We start from the raw sequence: 23,919 nt of genomic DNA, 5'->3' as shown, positions 1-23,919 counted from the left end.
TTTGCAGACTTGGATGAGAGTCCCGCAGTCAGCATCACAATAAAGCAGATTGGAAAGAGTATCATAGATCGTAGATACCCTACCGTGCAGAAGGAGGCCATTCGGCCCATCAAGTCTGTACTGACCACTATCCCACTCCAGGTCCTATTCCTACCACCCCACCCATCTAATCCCTTTAGCCTACACATCCCGGGACACTAAGGGACAATTTCGCATGGCCAATCAACCTAACCTAATTCGGACTGTGGGAGGAATTTGGAGCACCCAGAGGAAACCCACACAGACGTGGGGAGAATGTGCAAATTCCACACACACGGTGACCCAAGCCGGAATTAAACCCAGGTCCCTGGAGCTGTGAGGCAGCATTGCTAACCACTATGCCACCATGCCGCCCACTGCAATAAGCATTATTGTGAAGCAGGGGTACAAGGAAAAGGCAGGAGAATAACACTAAGTCGTGATGCTCATTTGAAGAGCTGGTGCAGACACAATGGGCCAAATGGCCTGTTTGCCCTGTCACAACTGTGATTCCATGATATATAGGTAACCAGGGAAAGCAATCCTGTGTTTGCAAGCATTGACCATCAGTTGTGTAGCATGTGGATGTTTGAGTGGATAGAGTGATGTGAGCCATTCTTGTTTTTCAGGAGCTGCGTCAGTATCTTTCGAACCTTGCGGATCAGTGCAACAGTGAAACCAATGCAGTGGATATGCCGAGTGTGATCATCTTGGACAATTTGCATCATGTTGGTTCCCTTGGAGAGATCTTCAATGGCCTTTTAAACTGCAAATACCACAAATGGTAATGGCCTTATTTATCTTGGTCTGCAAACTCTCTTTTTCCTCTTCAGCCATGAGTCATGATGCTACTAATGCTGGCAGCTTTCCACTACGTTGCCTGTTCATTCCACTTACATGTCTAGCTGGTGAATGGCAGCAATGTAACACGTGTAAGCCTATCACTGCTTGCACAGATTTTAGTACGGTTATCTGGAAAGCAGTGGGAACATTGTCCGATTTTCGTTCATCCGCTCTGCCATCCACACAGTTGGTGGGGGACACGTCCCTGCCGACACTGCCTGCCCCCACGTCCATTTCGCACCCAAATGAACATTGTTTGGCTGCAGGCACAAGTCCCACATTAGTGGCTGGCAGCTCCCTAATCCCTACACAACAGGACTTCCTGAAAACATTGGAGCGTAAGCCCCAGGACTGGACGGAAAGGTTAGCATTCGGGGTGTTGAGGAGAGTAGAGAAGGCAAAAATGGACGATTGAGGGGAGAGGTGGGAGTGGGAGGGAGGTCCAGTGGCCATTGGAACTTAAGGGGTACATGCCCGATATTAGAAGTGGGCTTCTGATGCAGGCATCCCTCGCCCCACTTCATACCTGAGGCCGAAGTCTGATCATTTTCAAGCTCCCACCTCACCTGGGAATTCATCCTGCCAGCCTAAAAATTGAGGCTGAATAACTGGCCACTTACACGCCTCCATTAGGTCTAGGGTGGGCAGCCTGTCCAAGGTCTCGCTCGCCCCAACACAGAATCACTGAGAGATCAGGGTGGATGGTCGGGATCCCAGCAGGAAGTCCATTCCCTCTATTTCATGGCCTACTCCCCCTTGTCTAAAAACTCGCCAGCGGGACAGCGTGGACTTCGGTGCAGCAGTATAAGTCAGATCGGCAATACAATGCCATCACACCTGTCTCAGATATAGAAACATGGAAAATAGGTGCAGGAGTAGGCCATTCGGCCCTTCGAGTCTGCACCACCATTCAATATGATCATGGCTGATTGTGCACGTTCAGTATTCCCTTCATACCCATTGATTCCTTAAGCTGCAAGGACCACGTCCACTCCTCCTTGAACATAACTAACATACTGACCCCAACAGCTTTCTGTGGTAGTGAACAGGTTCACAACTCTAAGTGAAGACCTTCTTCATCTCAGTTCTGAATGGCTTGCACCTTATTCTTAGACTGTGACCCCTGGTTCTGCACTTCCCCAAAATTGGGAACATTCTTCCCGCATCTAGCCTGTCCAGTCCCATCAGGATTTTGTTTCTCTGAGATCCTCCCTCATTCTTCTAAATCCCAGTGAGTACAAGCCCAATGCTTCTAAATTCCAGTGAGTAGAAGCCCAAGGCGAGTGGGCAAATAGATTGGAAGCTTGTCTACCACTTTTAAACCACTTGAGCTTGTTTAAAAACCAATTGTATGCAATTTTTCATTGCCCATAACGTCATTCAGATGTTCTTGGGGGAAAAAGTTTGAGAGTGCAGACATGTCAAAGTAAAAGCCTTCCAATGGGACCATGGTTGTATGTGGCAGCAGGTTGTGCTGGTGAAGGTAGCAGGTTCTATATGATTTTTTTGCGTTACTGTTTTGGCTTTTTTGAGCCTTCAAAAAAAAATGAAGAGGGATTCGGAGAGAAAGAGCTTGAATTTAAAAGTAACTTTTCATGTCCCAAAGATGTCCCCAAATGCTTCACAGTTGGAGTATTTTCCAAGCATGGTCATTATTGTATAGGCAACGCAGCAGCTAATTAGTACACAGCAAAGAACCCACAAACAACAGTGCATCACATAATCAGTTAATCTGATCCAGTGGCATTGCTTGAGGGGGCAACACGGTGGCACAGTGGTTAGCACTGTGGCTTCACAGCACCAGGGACTCGGGTTCAATTCCGACCATGAATGACTGTGTGGAGTTTGCACATTCTCCCTGTGTCTGCGTGGGTTTCCTCCATATTATGTTTGAGGTCTGATACATATTTTTATATTTACACTGAAAATATGGTAATGGGACTTACTTTTGAGTTACTGCAGTCTTGTGTAGTGATGGTCTGAGTGGTTAAAACAATGGAGTGTCTTGCTGGCCACCTGATTGCAGCCCAGAGTTGTCCATACTGGTGTCACTTTAGGCCAGATCTGGTAAGGACAGCGGATTCCCTTTCCCAAGAGACGTTATCAGAGAAACAAGAAACAGGAGAAGGCCATTCAGCCCTTCGAGCCTGCTCCGCCATTCTTTTTGATCATGGCTGATCATTGAATTCACTATCCTGATCCTCCCCCACCATATCCCTTGATCCCTTTGGTCCCCAGAGCTGTATCTAATTTCTTCTTGAAATCAGACAAGGTTTTGGCCTCAAAATCATACTTTTAAAAATTTATTATTAGTCACAAGTAGGCTTACATTCACGCTGCAATGAAGTTACTGTGAAAATCCCCTAGTCACCACACTCCAGCACCTATTCGGGTACAGCGAGGGAGAATTTAGCATGGCCAATGCACCTAACCGGCATGTCTTTCCGACTGTGGGTGGAAACCACGCAGACCCAGGGAGAATGTATAAACTCTGCACCGACAGTGACCCAAGCTGGGACTCAATCCTGAGTCCCTGGCGCTGTGAGACAACAGTGCCAACCAATGTGCCACCGCACTGAGAGTTAGCAGGACATTCGTGAATTTCGTGGTGTTTAATTGTTTAAATTCATTTATGGGATGTGGACATCACTGGCTGGACTAACGTTTATTGCTCAACCCAAACGATCCTCCATTTCAAAGGGCATTTGAAAGTCACGTGTAGGCCAGGTAAGGATGGCAGATTTCCTTAATGAACCAGATGGGTTTTTAAGGAGAATCAACATGGTTTAATTACACTCTTAATTCCAGATTTTTATCAAATTCAAATTTCACTATCTGCTGTGGTGGGATTCGAACCCAGGTCCCCAAATCATGCTTTGGGTCTCTGGATTACCAGTCCAGTAACAATACCGTTATGCCACAGCCTCCACTACTTTATTATTAGTGAACCAGTTTATCTGTTCCTTTATGCCAATTCAAGATTATTTAAACTGATGTCTGCTTTATTTTCATTCCAGAATTTTTCAACTGAATTCAAATGGTTTTCCATATAATTATTAACGTTTGGCAATATATTTTCCAGCCCTTACATCATCGGCACAATGAACCAGGCCACATCCTCCACTCCTAACCTCCAGCTCCATCATAACTTCAGGTAATGTCCTGACCTCCTCCTTACTGGATCTTCTTGCAATTTTGTTAAAGTTCCATATTGTTTTCTTAAATTAAGAGCGCCCACTCTACATCAACCCTGTGATTTTTTTTTAAATATGTTCTTATTAAGATAAATGTGTTTTAACTTTCTGCTTGGTTTTATTGAGGCCTCTCTTTGTAATAAATGATAACTTCATCCGATTGCCATATCTGAAGACAAAGTAAAAGGTATAATAAAAATACATGAGCTGTCCCAACTTGAATTTCTGAAGCCCAAAGTTAGCAAATAGTTTGCGTACATGAATTGTAGCCTTCTCCCTCACATTCTGTGATCCTGAATTGAACCACATGGTACATTTATCCATAAACAATTAAATGCACTTTTATTAAAGGGCTCCGTAGATATTGGTATTTGGAGAATATGGGCTTGTTTGAAATGGAACATTGTTATCCGCCTTTGTCATTCATGATCCCTCGCGCACTCCCTGCATGCTCCCTCGCGCACACGTTCCCACATACACTGACATTCTCACAATGCACACCCACACTCGTGCACACCCTCACACATGCTTAAGCACACACTTTTCTACATGTGCTCCTGCACGCACGTGCAAGCTCCCACATGTCTCGCCTGCACATTTCAACATATATGCTCCCACATGTGCTTGTATGTGCACATCTACATATGCTCACACACATCCTGACATGTACTGTTACAAGTTCACATATGTGCTCTTGAGGACATTTTCAACAAAGTAAACTCCAAAAGCTGAATTTATATTTGGAGGCATGGTTCCTGAGGTTGTACTACTTTTTATTTGATCTTTTCATAGAATGTGTTTTTCTCAATAACAAGAGATGAAGTCTCTATACAAATATATAGATGCAAGTTTCTGCTGTTGAGATTAGAAGCTCACTGCTCCAGTGATATTGCAGCATAAAATGCAACGTTCCTCTCCATTGACGGTGTCTAAATGTACAATTCTGCAAATTCATTAATTATGCTTCAAATATAAAAATGTTCTGGCATTTTTCTCAAAAAAAATTTGTGCATATTTCCGCAAAGCTTTGCTTCAAGAGTTGAGTATTAAGCGGATTCAATGATGGGTCAGATTGCATATGGTCTGGAGAAGGAATGATCTTGGTTTGCCACATGTGCTTTCCTACATCATGTTTCCTGGTGTTGCATGGCCTCATCTTCCGTGTGGCCATTGATGTATGCTCCACCAATGTTCCCGAGCTCTGGCAGTGCCTTTCCCGGCAAAATGCTGTCACTATAAAACTTTATCGGCAGCATGGTGGCACAGTGGTTAACATTGCTGCCTCACTGGGGCAGGGACCCGGATTTGATTCCCGGATTGGGTCACTGTCTCTGCAGTGTCTGCCCAGTCTCCCCGTGTCTGTGCAGATTTCCTCCGAGTGCTCCGGTTTCTTCCCACTTTTGGAAAGACATACTGGTTAGGTGCATTGGCCGTGCTAAATTCTCCCTCTGTGTACCCAAACAGGTGCCAGAATGTGGCGGCTAGGGAATTTTCACAGTAACTTCATTGTGGTGTTAATGTAAGCCTACTTGTGACACTTATAAATAAAACTTAAACTTCGATCAAATAGTAATCAGGCAGTGAAGGGTAGAATTGGCTAATTAATCACAATCACGGAAAACTGCAAACTCTAGCTAATTACATACAATAATGATCTCATCAAGAATAATCAGTATGTTGAACCTCAGACCATGTACATTTTTGTTGTTGTGTTACAGATGGGTCCTGTGTGCTAACCATACCGAACCAGTCAAAGGCTTCTTGGGTCGCTACCTTCGTCGGAAACTGATAGAAACCGAGATCAGTACCAGAACGAGAAACACTGAACTAGTCAAGATCATTGACTGGATCCCAAAGGTCTGGCACCACCTGAACAGATTCCTGGAAGCTCACAGTTCCTCTGACGTCACCATTGGTAATAATCTCCATCAGAGAATTATCAAAACTACGTACTATGGTTTTAAACAAAAAGGCTGAGATGGTGGCACAGTGGTAAAGTCGCTGGACATCACCACTCATGATGTGGAGATGCCAGCATTGGACTGGGGTAAGCACAGTAAACAGACTCACAACACCAGGTTAAAGTCCAACCAGTTTATTTGATAGTAAACCCACAAGTTTTCAGAAACACTGTTCCTTCGTTCAGGTGTGTGGAAGGTTCTGATAGAGACACACACCTGACAAAGGAACCGTGTTTCTGAAAGCTTGTTGGTTTACTATCAAATAAACTGGTTGGACTTTAACCTGGTGTTGTGAGACTTTTTACTGTCATCACCACTCATTCAGAGGGCCAGGCTAATACTCTGGGGATGCAGGTTCAAATCCTACCAATGCAGCTGGTGGAATTTAAAATTCAGTTAATAAAATCAGTTCCAGAAAATTTATCATTTGCTGCTGCAAAAACCCACCTGGATCACTAATGTTCCTTCAGGAAAAGACATCTGCTGTCTTTATCTGGTCTGGCTTACATGTGACTCCAGACCCACAACAATGTGGTTGATTCTTAACTATCCTAAGGGCAGCAATTTGGCACAGTGGCCAGCACTGCTGCCTCACAGGGCCAGGGACCTCGGTTCGATACTTGGCTTGGGTCAGTATTGTGTGGAGTTTGCATGTTTACACCCGGTTTCCTCCGGGTGCTCCGGTTTCATCCCATAGTCCAAATTTGTGCTGGTTAGGTGGATTGGCTGTGCTGAAATTGCCCTTCGTGCCAGGGGGACTAGCTAATGTAACTGTATGGGGTTATGAGGATGGGGCCTGGGTGGAATTGTGACCGGTGCAGATTCAATGGACCGAATGGCCTCCTTCCAGTCTATGATTCTATACCCTCTGAAGTGGCTGAGTTCTGTTCAGTTCAAGGGGCAATTAGGGATGGTCAACAAATGCTGACTTTACCAGTCACAGGTAAGGATGGCAGATTTCCTTTCCTGAAGGACATTTGTGCACCAGGTGGGTTTTTTTGCACCAATCGTTGGTCATTGTCATGGTTACCATTACTTGAGACTAGCTTTATATTTCACATTTATTACTGAATTCAAATTCCATCACCTGCTGTGGTGGGATTTGAATCCCTGTCCACAGAGTATTAGCCTTCTTACATTTAAATAGTCAGAGTATTTTCTTCCTCTACATTTCCTGGCTGCTTGAACACAGACAGTCAGAAAAGGGCTAATGATTTGTAACCAGCCCCAGGTATCCATAGTATGGGGTGGACAAAGATCTGATTTATTGATTTCAGACTTCCTGGCTGATCATCTCTATTGAGAGTCAGAGATACCCAAATGGAGAACTTAACAGGGTTTTTCTGGATCGTACTACCAATGTTCAGTCCTGTTTGGGAAGGATAATGAGCCACTTAAAGGGCACAACGTAGGAATTATGGTGACTGTAGAGTTCAGCAGGAGCAGCACACTTGGAGAATAAGGAAAGCTCAAGCAACATGGCACCAATCCATGACGAAGCAAACTACTTAATTGGCAACTCCATCCACTGGCTTAGTCCTTCCATTATCATTAGTGTACCATGCTTCAGTGTGTACTATGTGCGGGATGCACTGCAGAGATTGGCCAAGGCTTCTTAGATACATTGAATCATAGAAACTAGAAGCAGGAGTAGGCCATTCAGCCCTTTGTGTCTGTTCTGCCATCCATTTTGATCACGGCTGATCATCGAATTCAATATCCTGATCCCCCCCCCCTCTTCCTCCCCTCATATATCCCTTGATGACTTTAGCCCCTAGAGCTCTATCTATAGGTATTAGAAGCAGGTTCTTAGACAGCATCACCCAAACCTGTGACCTCTACCAACTAGAAGGAGATGCATTGGAACACCACCCATCTGCAGATTCCGCCTCCCCGCCCTCCCCCCACAAGTCACTCACCATCCTGACCTGGAAATTACATCACCGTTCCTCTATCAATGCTGGGTCAAAATCCTTGCACAGCCTACCATCACTGGCAGTCCGTTCAGCAGCTGAAGTGCTGAAGATTGAGGAATAGGCTCATGGCCACCTTATTAAGGGCAGTTCAGAATGTGAAACAAATAAACAGTGCAAAGCTTACAATTTCATTAATTAATAAAAACATGAAGAAGGCCAACAAGATCAGCCTTCACACTATTCACTTCAGTTGGGCATCAATTTATTTTGCAATGAGAAAGATTGACAGTAGAAGTTGCAATTACATGTGTTTCTTAGAAATGAGTAAGTTTTCTTCAGTATATCAGTGAAAATCCTAATAACTCACTGTAATTTAATTTCTAATCATTAAGGTCCTCGACTGTTCCTGTCCTGTCCTATGGATGTTGATGGTTCAAGGGTTTGGTTCACAGACTTGTGGAATTATTCCATCATCCCTTACTTGCTGGAAGCCGTCAGGGAAGGACTGCAGGTATGGATACTGCCTCTGGATATGGATACAGCCTCTTCAATCTGAATCTCAAGGAGACTTTCACATCAGTTGCTAATGAATCTTACGGTGGCACAGTGGTTAGCATTGCTGGCTCTCAGCACCAGGGACCCAGGTTCGATTCCCGGCCTGGGTCACTCTCTGTGTAGACTCTGCACATTCTCCCCAGGTCTGTGTGGGTTTCCTCTGGATGTTCTGCTTGCCTCCCACAGTTAGGTGCATTGTCCACGCTAAATTCTCCCTCAGTGTACCCGAACAGGTGCCGAGTGTGTAGGCTAGGGGATTTTTACAGTATCTTCATTGCAGTGTTAATGTAAGCTCACTTGTGACATTAATAAATAAACTTTACCGCATGATAAGCAGCCTTTCAATAAAATAGTCAGTCAAGTAAAAACAAGGCAAGTTACTCCCAAGTGCCTTGACCCCTGTTTTTTTTTAAGAACAGGTGTGTTAGGAGGTTGGAAGTTAACAGGGATGTAGGAAGTGGATGGATACATTGGATTAGGACTGCAGTGGATACAAACGCTAAGTACTCGCACCAAATGTTGTGACTGTTTCTGGGGTGTAAGTATGAAGTAGCCCTTTAACTCTTCCCAGGCCTGAGATTTACCAATGTCACACTCTGCGAATCGATTAATTTGCAGCTGACTTTACCTGCCAGCTGTATAATTATTACCTTTTGACAATTACTATTCCGTGTGAGTTTACTGCTATTTACCGTCCCCCCGCTTCAGAGAGAGGCCTCAGATGTTTAGTCCCAGTGGTAGCTTCAGGGCAGAACTTCCCGGTTTTCAGCGGAGTGTAGCAGCTTACGGGAAAGACAGGGCAGAGACTGCCTGGTTCAGCTGATACTGGGAAGAAATTGGCGGGGCAGGTCCCATGGTGCAACGTTGACAGGGCAGCAGCTTCATCCATGAAAGATCAGGGTGCCATTTTTAAAGGCCGCCCCATTACGAAAAGTTAAGCAAAGAGAACCCCTCTCCCTCCCGGATCAGAAACATCCACCCACCCCCACGGTGGTGCAGGGGGGTATTATCGGACATAGAATTCCCATTTTGTGAGTGGTGGGGACAATCGTATCATACCTTTACATCAACATGAAGCGTGATTTGGGTCTCCTGCTGGATTTTCTGAGATTCCGCCCACCGTAAAAGAGAGCGGAAATCCACCCCCCCGCCCCACCCCCATAGTTTTGGCGATGCACAGTTAAAATGCATTCAGGAGAATTATTTCATCCCTTCCTTGGTTTTTTTTTGCACTTTAATAAATCTTTCTTCTCTTGTAGCTTTATGGAAGGAGAGTTCCTTGGGAAGACCCTGCTAAGTGGGTGATGGATACGTACCCGTGGGTGGCCACCCCACAGCAGCATGACTGGCCCCCTCTGTTACAGCTGAGACCTGAAGATGTTGGTGTCGATGGATTTGTATTGACCCGAGAAGGAAGTTGCAGTAAACAGTCCCAGCAGAGTGACGCCGAGGGAGATCCCCTTGTGAGTTGCCTAACAGTCCACAGTTCAGTCGCAGTAACTATTGGAATAATCTCTCAAAGCTGATGGCTTCTAAGAGTATTGTAGAATTATTTGTATCCCGGGTATTTTGGCCGTGATTTTCTCGCTGTTTTATCAAGAAACAAGGCGTGAGCAATTCTTCATGGAGAGGGAAAGAAAATGATCCCAGATGGTTATATCCTGGAAGATGGATTGGGGAATCCCAATGCAAAGACTCTGGAAATTGCCCATGAAGTTTCTACTTCCAACGAGCAATTGCCCTGGGTCAAATTTCTGAGTCAGAGACTTCAGATTGTTCTGACTCAGTTTGCAAAATCGCTACCCAGAAAAATTAAAAGGATTAATACTAGTTCTAATTCCTGGATAACTATACCGCTGATCTCCTACCTATCGTCCTCCACACCTGACTGTCTCTCACCCCAGCCTATCCCCTTGACCATGTCGCTGACCCCACGACTACACCCCAACCCTTGCTTAGCCCTAGACCACTTGATTGCTCAGCTAGACCAGCTGACTAACTTCCCAACTACTTCCCACGGGATCCCAACTCCCACTCCATTCATCAACTATTCTTCTGAATTTCCAGCTCATCCTACCCACTCACCCACCCACCTGAAAACCTACCCCATATCTACTCATCTGCCACACACTCATTTACCTGCCATTGTGCCCCCTTACCCACTGACAGGCCACTCTATTCTCTCATCCATCCTCCCCACCCTACCCCATTACCCACCCACCTGCAACCTTATCGTTGCATCCACCCATCTGTCATCCTACCCACTGACCTTGCACACTTAACTTCTAACTTGTCAAAGTAGATTTGGCATATTTAAACTTACCAGAGTACGGCAGCTAGTGCCATAATATGGGGGCATGTATTTGCTTCGCTCGTCACTATGAGGACCTACTCCAGGAATTGGTAGTCTCCACATTTTTCGGGAGGCCTACTTTGGAGGTCCCTGCAAGAAATGTGGAGCTCCAGTGCGAGATAGGAGTTGTGACAATCTGACAGTGATTGCCATCATGGGTGGCACAGTGGTTGGCACTGCCACCTCACAGTGCCAGGGATCCTGGTTCGATTCCTGGCTTGGGTCACTGTTTGCTTGCGTCGAGTTTGCACTTCTCCCCATGTCTGCATGGGTTTCCTCCGGGTGCTCCAGTTTCCTCCCACAGTCTGAAAGACGTGCTGGTTAAATGCATTGGCCATGCTAAATTCTCCCTCAGTGTACCCGAACAGGTGCCGGAGTGTGGCGACTAGGGGATTTTCACTGTAACTTCATTGCAGTGTGAATGTAAGCCTACTTGTGCCTAATAAATAATCTTCATTTAAAAAGAACTTTGTTTCTCTTTTGCAGATGAATATGTTAATGAGGCTACAGGAAGCTGCAAATTACTCAAGTCCCCACAGTTACGACAGCGACTCGAATAGCAACAGCCATCATGACGATATCCTCGATTCATCTCTGGAATCCACTCTTTGACCAAGTGTTCTGCCAAAATAACTTGTCACTTCTGTCCAGTGTATCTTGGAAAATTTCCACAGAATATGAGGGCTTTAGTACTTGACTCAGAAGAGAATGGAAATGATCAGTAACTCGATGGCCCACATTGTTGGATAGAAGCTTCAGTTTTTAAAGAAATGGGTCTTCAAGTACAAGACACTTTAATTCAATTTTAAATATTGAAACCCTGACGGGTGCAGGTAACCCAAGGGAGACTAAATTTTTGGGCTTTTCTCGCCCACCCCCCCTCCCCCCTGTTCTGTTTTATAAACTTGGAACTGCACTATTTCTTCATTCGATTGCTGGAGGCGTTTACACCGAGCCAATGAAGAAATGTTGGACACTGCATACAAAAGTAGTAACGCCTGATTTTAAAAGGTATGGACTGATGTCATTGTGCCATGTACTGACCTGGAAAGACTTAACCTTTGCTGCTCTCAACCAGTCAGCAGTCACTGGACATTCCAACCAACTCTTTCATTAATGGAGAGTGAGGGGTGGTGGGGAGGGGTGAGGTGGATGCATATACCCCTCTCAGTTGGGGGTGGTTTTGGTGCTATGTTACCCACCTTTGTTGCTTCTTTTTTTTGCAGTCAGCTGGGTAGAAAATAAAAACACAAAAACAAGCCAAGCACGGGTGTTTGGTCTCGATTTCATCTTCGGTCTATAATCGACCTACGTAGAAAATGTTTTGGTTTCTTCACCGATTGACCAGTAGCCGACTGTCGGGAAGGATGGATGGTACTTTTCGGGACTGTGAGAAACAGACTCTGGGACGCTTGGTTGAGCCAGAAATCAATATTGAAGATCCCCATGTTCTCCTCCTCCTCCCTTTCCTTACTGAAAATGCACGCACATCCATTTTGATTGTTACTAAGGCTTGTCTCCTCACCAGGAACTGATAACACCTCCACTGGAATTGCACTTTTTCTTTGCAAAAACACAAAAAGAAAAGCTGGATTGAGCTGTACCTCAGCGAAGAAACGCAACCCTTCAGCCAAATCCACGCAAGCCTTCTTACAACGTCTGGTGCTGGGAAGAAATGATGCCTTACGCTCTCGATCTCTCTTTTATACCGAGTTTTTTTTTTCCTCTTGCTTTTCTTCGCCGTTTGTTTTGTATCGTTTCAGAAAACAGGGCTGGAATCTCATCTCAAGACATTGAAAGAACCGAGACTTTTTTTAATTTGAATTGGGTGTGGGGTTCAAATGATAAGCGAGTCATTTGTTCGAAGCAAGACACGCAAGGAGGAAAATCAGTGATTTCTTGGTTCATAATCAGCCTGCAACTTTATAGCGTGAATCCCGCCACGGTAAAACGCTAAACTGCAAATTTGGACCTTTCACACAAAAGACGATAACTATCGCTGCAAAAAAAAAATTTCTTGATAGACACTACAACGATAATGATGTATAAATATCAAAATCATCCAGTGACTGAGTAATAGATTTTTAATTGGAGTGCTTGTTGTGCCGTGCTGTTGTCCCCTGCTTTTATGTGAAGCATTAACACAAAATCTGGTGTTTTATACATTCTGGCTGATCAATGTGTTTCTCTATACCTCAATGGATTTGTTTATGCTGCCATAATCCTGTTGTTACGGTTACTTCCCCACCTCCCCCCCCCCCCCAACCCCAACCGCTAACCCCGGTCACAATGTATTCAATTGTCGCATTGAAACCATGATGGGAAATGGTTCAGCTCAGAATGAGTGAAAGGGCGTGAGCCAGTGCTCACAATTAAACTGCGTCTGAGCGTATCCTCTTTTTTATTGTCCAAATTTGTATCTTTTTTTTCTTTCAACGCTTCCAGAAGTCCCTTCTTTACTTCCCTTTACATCATGGTGTCTGGTTGTTTAATAGTGTTCTGAGTTAAAGAGGCTATGCAATGTTCATGCTGATTCTTAACAGAAGCCAAAAAAAAATTTTTGTCTTTTTTTTTGTTTTGAAAACTGCCAACATTTGTACAGGCTGAAGGAGACTTGTAAATGGCTTTGGCTTGATTTCTGGATGGTGTTTTTCTGTAAATTTTGGGAAAATCTGTTTAACGATGAAATGCTGAAAATTGTAATGATTATTGTACCAAACCCATGTTTGTTAACTTGTGATAATTTTTCACATGGATGTTCAATAGAAAAACTATTTGTAGGATTTAGTGACCTAAGTGGAGCAGTTGTTTTGAATGTGTTTAATATGATGTACATTTTTTTCATTGTAACATAAATTGTAAATAATTGATTACAGTGATGCATTTTGATGAATTTTCTAGCCATTTTTAAAACACTAGGAAATGAGTATTTTGTGTACTGTATGCTGTATCATCCCATTGAATCAAGTCCTGGTCACTCATTGGATTCAGTATGGCCTGTACCAGAACATGCCTCATTTGAGGAATAAATCTAGTTATTGTACCAGTCTTAAATTATTCCTGATTCAATAAAATGAATGCTTATTTATTCAACCTCCTGTTACTTTTAATCTTTTTCTGCCAATCTTTGGTATCAGATAAAGTGAAGGCGGAACTAAGCAACTGAACAACTTTTGAGAGCCTGTGTTTTCTGCACATTCCGTTCTGCCAATTAGTTTTACCTTAACAATAAAAAAAAATCCCAAATAGTGGGTGGGATTTTCCAGCCTCGCTCACGCCGAAACCGGAAAATCCCACCCCAGTCCATGGGCCTTTCCATGGTCCACCCCTTGCCTGTTCCAATTCCCATGGTGGGTGGGATGGTACAATTCCAGAAAATAAGTTAGTGTTTGTAATTGTGTAGCGCTCTGGTCACCCTATTATAGAAAGGACATTATTAAATTAGAAAGAGTGCAGAAAAGATTTACTGGGATGCTACTGGGACTAGATGGTTTGAGTTATAAGGAGAGGCTGGATAGACTGGGACTTTTTTCTCTGAAGCATAGGAGACTTAGGGGTGATCTTATAGAGGTCTATAAAATAATGAGGGGCATAGATCAGCTAGATAGTCAACATCTTTTCCCAAAGGTAGGGGAGTCTAAAATGAGAGGGCATAGGTTTAAGGTGATAGGGGAGAGATAAAGGGTCCAGAGGGGCAATTGTTTCACACAGAGGGGTGAATGTCTGGAACAAGCTGCTAGAGGAAGTAGTAGAGGTGGGTGCAATTTTGCCTTTTTAAAAAGCATTTAGACAGTTACATGGGTATTGAGGGATATGGGCCAAATGTGGGCAATTGGGACTAGCTTAGTGGGTTTAAAAAAAAGGGGCAGCATGGACAAGTTGGGCCAAAGGGCCTGTTTCCATGCTGTAAATCTCTATGACTCTCTTAGGAAAGATACATGGGGTGGCCAATGAGTGGCTGGACTTAACAGGAAGTTAGGGACCAGCAAGTAAATCATGAGTCACAATGTTGCAAGTGAATTAATAGAATGCAGTTTGCAAGAAGAGGCCATTCGGCCATTTATCTGTCCTGGCTCTTTATAATGCAATTAATCAGAGAGCACTGATTGATTTAATCCACCTCTCTGCCTTTTCTTCATGGTGCTGTTTTCTTTTCCCATTCAAGTATTTATCAAGTTCTCTTTGGAAATGTGTTATTGCATCTGCTTCCAGCAGCCCTCCAGGCAGTGCATTCCAAATTATAACCACTCTGCATTTGAAGAAAGTCACCCCATCTAACCTTATAAATCTGCATTCTCTGGGTACTGATTGTTCTAGCACTGGAGACTGTTTCTCCTTACGTACTCGATCAAACATCTTCATGATTTTGAGTAGTTTTTCAAAGTTCTGAGTTATGAAATTGTGCATTACAAAATTCTGCACGTTTTAATGCAATGGTATTGAACCTTTCGACCAGAGGATTCTGGGTTCTGTCTTCAGTCAAGCTCGAGCCTTAGTAAAAAAATTTTTTTAAGTTGTCCAAGGCATAATGTGTTAATGCTACAATGCAGTTACTAGAAACAAGTCATAGTGAAAAACAAGATAATCATCTGTCAACAGTTTGAAAGTTTTTACAAAAAAGTTAATTGATGCTTTCTCCCTAGTACAGTGTTAATAAAAGGTTAAAGAAACTATATAATGAGCCATTTAATTACCATTAAATAGGAAGGATGTGATTGCACTGAAGAGGGAGGAGTGGAGGTTTACCAGGTTGCCTCCCAGATTTGGGGGGCGGGGTCTTGGCTTTGAGGAGAGGTTAGACAGATCGGGGTTATTTTCCTTGGAGCATCAAAGATTGAGAGGAGAATTGATTAGAGATGTATAAGATAATGAGAGGCGTGGATAGGAAAACACTGTTTCTATTAGTTGAGGGGTCAATAACCAGGGGGCACAGATTTAAGGTCAGAAATCGAAGGCTAAAAAGGGAGTTGAGAAACTTTTTCACTGAGAGGGTGCTGGGAGTCTGGAACTCACTGCCTGAAAGGGTGATTGAGTCAGAAACTCTCATAATATTTAAGAAGTATTTAGACATTCACTCAGAGTCATATCCACCAGGGTTCTGGGCCAAGCATTGGAAAATGGGATTAGTATAGTCAGATCTTTGTTAGAGCATGGACATGATGGACTGAACAGCCACCTTCTGTGCTGTAAACCCCTATGAATCTATATAATATAAATCTGACCGGTCAAGGTGGGGAGACTTTAAAGAGCACTGTGTGGTCACCAGACTCCTGGCCTGGCTGACCGAACATGCAGGGGAAGAAGCCAGTGTGCCCTACAATAGGACCCAGTTTTGATTTTCCATTGAAACTTTAACGTTGAGAATAATGAACATGTGATACAAATTGTTTTGTGGTTAAGATATTAATGGGTATAAATTTAACTATTTTTGAATGAATTTTTAAAATTTTTTTTTAAAAATGCTGGCCAGGATTTATTGTAAAAAGTCTGACAACGATTTATTGCCCATCCCTAGTTACCCAAGGGCAGTTGAGAGTCAACCACATTGCTATGGATCTGGAATAATATGAAGGACAGACCAGGTGAGGATGGCAGATTTCCTTCCCTAAAGGACGTTGGTGAACCAGATTTTTTTCTGACAATTGACAATGGTTACTAAGGAATGGTTGAGGAGTCTGGGGCCTGTACTGGTTGGAGTTTAGAAGGACGAGGGGTGATGTTATTGAAACTCACAGGATACTGCAGGCCTGGATAGAGTGGGCGTGGACAAGATGTTTCCATTAGTTGGAAAAACTAGAACCAGAGGGCACATCCTCAGGCTAAAGGGACAATCCTTTAAAACAGAGATGAGGAGGAATTTCTTCAGCCAGAGTGTGGTGAACTTGTGGAACTCTGCCGCAAAAGGCTGCAGAAGCCAGGTCATTGAGTTTCTTTAAGACAGACATAGATAGGTTCTTGATTAATAAGGGGTTATGGGGAAAAGGCAGAATAGGGATGAGAAAAAAAATCAGCCATGATTGAATAGTGGAACAGACTCAATGGGATGATTGGCCTAATTCTGCTCCTACATCTTATGGTTTCATGGTCATCATTATATGCTTAATTCTAGATTTTTTTAATTGAATGCTGCTATGGCAGGATTCAAACCCAGGACCCCAGAACATTAGCTGAATTTCTGGATTAGTACTTTAGTGCCAATAGGCCATCACTTCTCCTAATTAAATAGAAAAACTGATTCAAGTATTGACTGAAAGATCACCAATTTAGTTACAGACAGGCAATGGTGTTTGTAATACTGGTATTAGTATCTGCATTCATGCAGATTCGAATGACAGTTAACAGTGTAGTTCAAACTTTGACTGGTGCCACAGAGTAAGTTAATTTTAAAAAGCTTATGGCTTAAAATAACTGCTGAATTAAATGTTTTGTGAATTTCCATTTAGCTCTGAAGAAGTCATGGACTTGAACATGAACTTTATTTTCTCCCTCCACGGATGCTGCCAGACCTGCTGAGTTTTTCCAACATTTTCTGTTTTTATTTGTGAATTTCCCACTTTTTCATACTGGAATATCAGGTTAATAACCAGAATATTGTAAAGTGGGGTTAGAATATGGAGGATATTTAAACAATTAAGGGGGTGGCGAGAGAAGGAGGAGAAGAAAAACCTGAACAGGGAGAAGGATTTGATTTGATTTATTATCATATGTATCAGCAAACAGTGAAAAGTATTGTTTTTGCACGCTATACAGACACAGCATTCTGTTCAGAGCGAAGGAAATGAGAGAGTGCAGAATCTAATGTTACAGTCATAGCTAGGGTGTAGAGAAGGATCAACTTAATGCAAGCTAGGTCTATTCAAAAGTCTGATGGCAGCAGGGAAGAAGATGCTCTTGAGTCGGTTGGTATGTGACTCAGACTTCTGTATCTTTTTTCCGATGGAAGGAGGTGGAAGAGAGAATGTCTATTGTGTGTAGGGTCCTTAAATATGCTGGCTGCTTTTCTGAGGCAGCACGAAGTGTAGACCATGTCACTAGATGGGAGGCTGGTTTGTGTGATGGATTGGGCTACATACATAACCCTTTGTAGTTTCTTGCAGTCTTAGGCAAAACAGGAGTCATTCCAAGCTGTGATACACCATATAAAGCGTTCTTTTTGGTTATATCTGTAAAAGTTGGCAAGAGTTGTAGCTGATATGCCAAATTTCCTTCGAAATCAGAGTACACTTTCTGGACGTGTCACATTTAACCTCCCGACACTTACCCTATTTCAAGCAATGTGCTCGATAGTTAACCCCTTCCACAAACGTTCACCCCCTCCTCCACTGATGAACAGTGGCAGCAGTGTGCAGCATCAACTAGATGCACTCCAGGAGCTCACCTTAGGCAGCACCTTCAAAACCCATGACACCTACTATTTAGAAAGATAAGGGCAGCAGACAAGGGGAAATACCACCTGGAAGTTCCCCTCCAAGTCACTCACTGTCCTGACTTGGTAATATATTGCCATTTCTTCACTATGGCTGGGTCAACATTCTGGGACTCCCTCCCTAACATTACTGTGGGTGGACCTACAGCACAGGGATTTCAGCACTTCAAAAAAGGCAGCTCACCACCACCTTTGCAAGTGTGATTATGGATGGGCAATAAATGCTGGCCTTACTAGCGATACTCATATCCCATAAATGAATGAAAAATACCTTTCATGATAAGAACTTTAAGAATTTAGGTTAAAGTTTATTTATAGAACATAGAACATTACAGCGCAGAACAGCCCCTTCGGCCCACGATGTTGCGCCGACCAGTTAAAAAGCAATGACCCTCTAACCTAAACCAATCCCTTTCCATCCATAAACCTATCCACTGATCTCTTAAACGCCCCCAAACTAGGCACATTTACAACCGCAGCAGGCAGGGCATTCCAATCCCTTACCACCCTCTGGGTAAAGAACCTACCCCTGACATCCGTCCTATAACTACCACCCCTTAATTTAAAGCCATGCCCCCTCGTGCTAGCTTTCTCCATCCGAGGAAAAAGGCTATCACTGTCCACCCTATCTAAACCTCTAATCATCTTATATGTTTCAATAAGGTCCCCTCTTAGCCACCTTCTTTCTAACAAAAACAACCTCAAATCCCTCAGTCTCTCCTTATAGGACCTCCCCTCCATACCAGGCAACATCCTGGTAAACCTCCTCTGCACCCTCTCCAAAGCCTCCACATCCTTCCTATAATGTGGGGACCAGAACTGCACACAATACTCCAAGTGCGGCCGCACCAGAGTTTTGTACAGTTGCAACATGACGCTGCGACTCCTAAATTCAATCCCCCTGCCAATAAACGCCAAGACACCGTATGCCTTCCTAACAACCCTATCTACTTGATTCCCAACTTTCAGGGATCTATGTACACACACACCTAGATCCCTCTGTTCATCCACACTATTCAGAGTCCTACCGTTAGCCCTATACTCTACACGTCTGTTATTCCTGCCAAAGTGAATTACCTCACACTTTTCCGCATTAAGCTCCATCCACCACCTCTCGGCCCAGCTCTGCAACTTGTCCAAGTCTCCCTGTAAACTATGACACCCTTCCTCACTATCTACCACAATTTGTGTCACAAGTAAGGCTTACATTAACACTGCAATGAGAGAGTGCAGTACAATGTTGGTGTTAACTTGGGAGTGTGGCAACGAGGGGAATTTCACAGTAACTTCATCAGTACTCAACAATGTTGAGTACTGATCCTCACTGATGAACATAGAGTGCCCTGCAAGCTAGCTTGGAACAACACTTGCCTTCCTACTCATGTTTACTTGGGCTATCAGCAGACTTTCCTCATGCTACTGCAGCTCAACTATTCACCAAGCAATGGGAAGAGGTAGCTCAAAATGTTAGTCATCCAAAACCACAGACTTAGTAGAAATGTAGAAAGAAATTCAATGACTTGACCAGAGCTGCTAAGACAAAACACCTATATACAGCTTACTTACATGCTACTGTAAGACCCAACACCAGCAAGTTTTTCCACTCCCACTTTCATCTTCTTATGATTGAGGAGGGTTGCGCAGATTACCTTGCCCCACTATTCCACAGGTTGCACCATTAGTTTAAAAGTTTAATTTGCTCACCAATTAGCTACCTTTATAAATGTTAGACGTAGGCTGGAATGTTATCACCATTCATGCCGGCGGGATTTTCCCATCCTGTCGCAATGAACGGAGATTTGGCTGGCCGTCAAATTCTCTGACCTGGCTGCAGCGGGAGTGAATGATTGATTCTTTTTATACAACAACACGTTTTTAAACAGGTTACAAGAACTGGCGGCGCACAGTTGTAATCTGTAAGTATAACTATCGCTTTTTACATTTCTCAGCACACATGCAAACAAAGGTAAAACAGGTAGGGGTCTCCGCAGAGATGGGCAGTTGAAGAGTAGATGTTGGAAAAAAATAAAGTTTGCAGAGTTTTGATTCTGTCGATCTGTATTTCCTTGTATACACACAGATCTAGTCCCAGTAGAGGCCTGGAGGATCTCACCAACCTAACTTCGGCACGGAGAAGAATATGGCTGGATCAATGCTTCTTGTCTCAGCCTCTCAGATTTTGCAGAGACAGACACTGAAATGAGGACTCCTAGCTGGATACTGTTACCCACTCCATCTCAGGCAAAGTAAGTAGAATCTGAGTTTGGCAGCTTCTCACTTCCTCATTTGAGTTGCAACTGAACTTGAAAAACAAATTCGTAGTGGTCATGCCAAATTTCCTTAGTCTTCTGATAAAGTTGAGGCGTTGGTGGGCTTTCTTAACTATAGCGTCAGCATGGAGGGACCAAGACAGGTTGTTGGTGATCTGGACACCAAAAAGCTTGACGCTCTCGACCATTTCTAATTTGTCCCCATTGATATAGATAGGCGCATGTTCCCCTTTACGCTTCCTGAAGCCAATGACAATCATCTTCATTTTGTTGACATTGAGGGAGAGATTATTAGCGTCGCACCAGTTCACCAGATTCTCTATCTCTTTCCTGTATTCTGTCTCATTATTGTTTGAGATCCGACTCACAATGGTTGTGTCATCAGCAAATGTGAAAATTGAGTTGGAGGGGAATTTGGCCACTCAGTCATAGGTACATAAGGAGGACACAGCCTTGTGAGGCACCGGTGTTGAGGATGATCATGGAGGAGGTGTTGTTGCCTATCCTTACTGATTGCTGTCTGTGGATTAGGAAGTCGAGGATCCAGTTGCAGAGGGAGGAGCCGAGCCCCAGGCCACAGAGCTTGGGATAAATTTCATTGGAAAAATGGTGTTGAAGGCAATCTGGAAGGCCAGAATTGATTTGTGCTATGACTAACCTTTTGAAGTACTTCATACTGATGGACAATAGTCATTAAGGCACGTTGTCTGGCTTTTCATTCATACCAGGACGATTGTCATCTTCTTGAAGCAGATAGGGACCTCAAATTGGTGTAAAGACAGGTTGAAGGTGTCTGCGAATATCCCCCTCAGCTGATTTGTGCAGTTTCTGAGTGCTTGTCTGGGTGCCCCATCTGGGCCAGTTGCTTTCTGTGGGTTGACCTTCGAGAAGGCTGCTCTGATGTCTGCAGTGGTGACCTCAGATACAGGTTCTTCCGAGGCTTCCAGGATGGTGGGCGTGCTCTCGCTGACCCTTTGCTCAAAGCAGGCACAGAAGGCATTCAGCTCATTGGAGAGGGGTGCATTGGTGCTGGCAATTTTACATGCCTTTATCTTGTAGTTTTGCAGACCTTGCCATAGTCGATGGGAGTCCGTGCGGCTAGCCTGGGACTCTAGCTTGGTCTGGTATTGTCTTTTGGCACCTTTGATGGATCTTCTTAGATCGTATCTAGATCATTGGGGAGAGTTACAGAACAAAGAGATCTAGGGGTACATGTTCATAGCTCCTTGAAAGTGGAGTCACAGAGTGGTGAAGAAGGCATTCAGCATGCTTGGTTTCATTGGTCGGAACGTTCAATGCAGGAGTTGAAACGTCTTTTTGAAGTTGTACAATACATTGGTAAGGCCACACTTGGAATACTGTATGCAATTCTGGTCATCCTATTATAGAAAGGATATTATTAAACTAGAAAGAGTGCAGAAAATATTTACTAGGATGCTACCGGGACTTGATAGATTGAGTTATAAGGAGAGGCTGAATAGACTGGGACTTTTTTCTCTGGAGCGTAGGAGGCTCATAGACATCTATAAAATAACGAGAGGCATAGACAAGGTAGATAGTCAATATATTTTCCTAAAAGTAGGGGAGTCTAAAATTAGAGGGCATAGTTTAATGTGAGAGGGGAGAGATACAAAATTGTCCAGAGGGGCAATTTTTTCACACAGAGAGTGGTGAGTGTCTGGAACAAGCTACCAGAGGTAGTAGTAGAGGCGGGTACAATTTTATCTTTTAAAAAGCATTTAGACAGTTACATGGGTACAATGGGGATAGAGGAATATGGGCCAAATGAGGGCAATTGGGATTAATTTAGGGGTTTATAAAAAATAAGGGCAGCATGGACAAGTTGGGCCGAAGGGCCTGGTTCCATGCTGTAAGCCTCTATGATTCTATGACTCTACCTGGGTTTTGATTGAACAAATAAGCAGAAATTATTTCAGGTAGTGAAAGGATCAGTAACTGGAGACTGCAGGTTTAGGGAAATGACAAATGGTGAAATTATTATTAAAATCATTATTTGGATGTATTGGTTGAAAGGGAGGGGGAAGCAGATTCAGAAATAACTTTCAAAAAGGAATTCAATAAATACTTGAAGGAGAACTATTTACAGCGCAAGGGAGTAGGTTGAATTGGACAGCACTTTTAAAGGGCAGTCACAGGCAGAATGGACCGAATGGCCTCCTTCTGTGAGGCGCTATTCTACCATACTGGAAACTGGACTCCTCCCCCACACTCGCTGATTGCCAATCTGGTGATCTGTACAATTCCACTCACCTGTAGCTGCTTTGTTCTGTCATTTCTATGGTAATTATAATAATTCCTGTTCACCAGTTAAATAAAGCACAACTAACACAATCTATATTATATAACTATAATACAGAGGCTTGCAGCCACATGGCTGCTCGTCAGCTTCTGAGAAGGTTCTAGAACAGAAACCCGAGCCCACCAGGGTCATCCCCCACCCTGCTCCTGGATTGGTTCCACAGGTCATGTGACCATTACTCTGCTGATGGATCCTTAAAGGGGCAATCACCACAGCAATTGACCATCTTCCCTCTTTTCTGTTCCTTTGCTGACTCTATGCAGTAGTTTCAGTGGTCGGCACTGCATGATTTATTTGATGTGATTTATTATCATCACAAATTAGTATTCAGTGAAAAGTGTTGTTTCTTGTGCGCTGTACAAACAAAACATACCGTACATAGAGAAGGAAAGAAGAGAGTGCAGAATTTAGTGTCATAGCTAGGATGTTGAGAAAGGTCAACTTAATGTGAGATATTTCCATTCAAAAGTCTGACGGCAGCAGGGAAGAAGCTGTTCTTGAGTCAGTTGATACGTGACCTCAGACTTCTGCAAGTTTTTCCCAACAGAAGAAGGTGGAAGAGAGAGTGTCCGGTGTGTGTGGGGGTGCTGAATTATGCTGCTTGCTTTTCCAAGGCAGCAGGAAATGTAGACAGAGTCGATTGATGGGAGGCTGGTTTGCGTGATGGACTGGGCTACATTTCATGACCTTTTGTAGTTCCTTGCGATCTTGGACAGAGCAGGAGCCATACCAAGCTGTGATATAACCATGCTTTCTATGGTGTATCTGTAAAAGTTAGTGACAGTCATAGCTGACATGCCAGATTTCCTTAGTCTTCTGAGAAAGCAAAGGCATTGATGGGCTTTCTTAACTATAGTGTCGGTATGGGGGGGCCAGGACAGGTTGTTGACGGCCTGGAAACCTAAAAGCTTGAAGCTGTCACCATTTCTACTTTGTCCCTATTGATGTAGACAGGGGCATGTTCTCCACTACGCTTCTTGAAGTTGATGACAACCTCTTTCTTTCTGTCGACATTGAGGGAGAGATTATTGTTTCTACACCAGTTCACTAGATTCTCTATCTC

At 43.6% G+C, this 23,919-nt stretch overlaps 1 protein-coding gene across 10 annotated transcripts in view; it reads left to right on the top strand.

Moving 5' to 3' along the window:
• Positions 1-13,097, top strand: part of nav2a (neuron navigator 2a) — an 806,339-nt gene extending 793,242 nt beyond the window's left edge. For all 10 annotated transcript variants that reach the window (XM_080189918.1, XM_080189922.1, XM_080189916.1 and 7 more), the window contains 6 exons: positions 648-802; positions 3,944-4,015; positions 5,774-5,970; positions 8,325-8,443; positions 9,747-9,950; positions 11,327-13,097. In XM_080189918.1, coding sequence (XP_080046044.1) covers positions 648-802; positions 3,944-4,015; positions 5,774-5,970; positions 8,325-8,443; positions 9,747-9,950; positions 11,327-11,452 — 873 coding nt within the window. In that variant the 3' untranslated portion in view covers positions 11,453-13,097. The remainder of the gene's footprint in view (positions 1-647; positions 803-3,943; positions 4,016-5,773; positions 5,971-8,324; positions 8,444-9,746; positions 9,951-11,326) is intronic.
• The last annotated feature ends 10,822 nt before the right edge of the window (positions 13,098-23,919 follow it).

Source organism: Carcharhinus amblyrhynchos, chromosome 6, assembly GCF_965287045.1.
Source record: "Carcharhinus amblyrhynchos chromosome 6, sCarAmb.v2.hapA, whole genome shotgun sequence".
Classification (NCBI taxonomy): domain Eukaryota; kingdom Metazoa; phylum Chordata; class Chondrichthyes; order Carcharhiniformes; family Carcharhinidae; genus Carcharhinus; species Carcharhinus amblyrhynchos.
The sequence above is the reverse complement of the archived record's forward strand: the minus strand, read 5'-3'. Positions and strand labels throughout refer to the sequence as shown.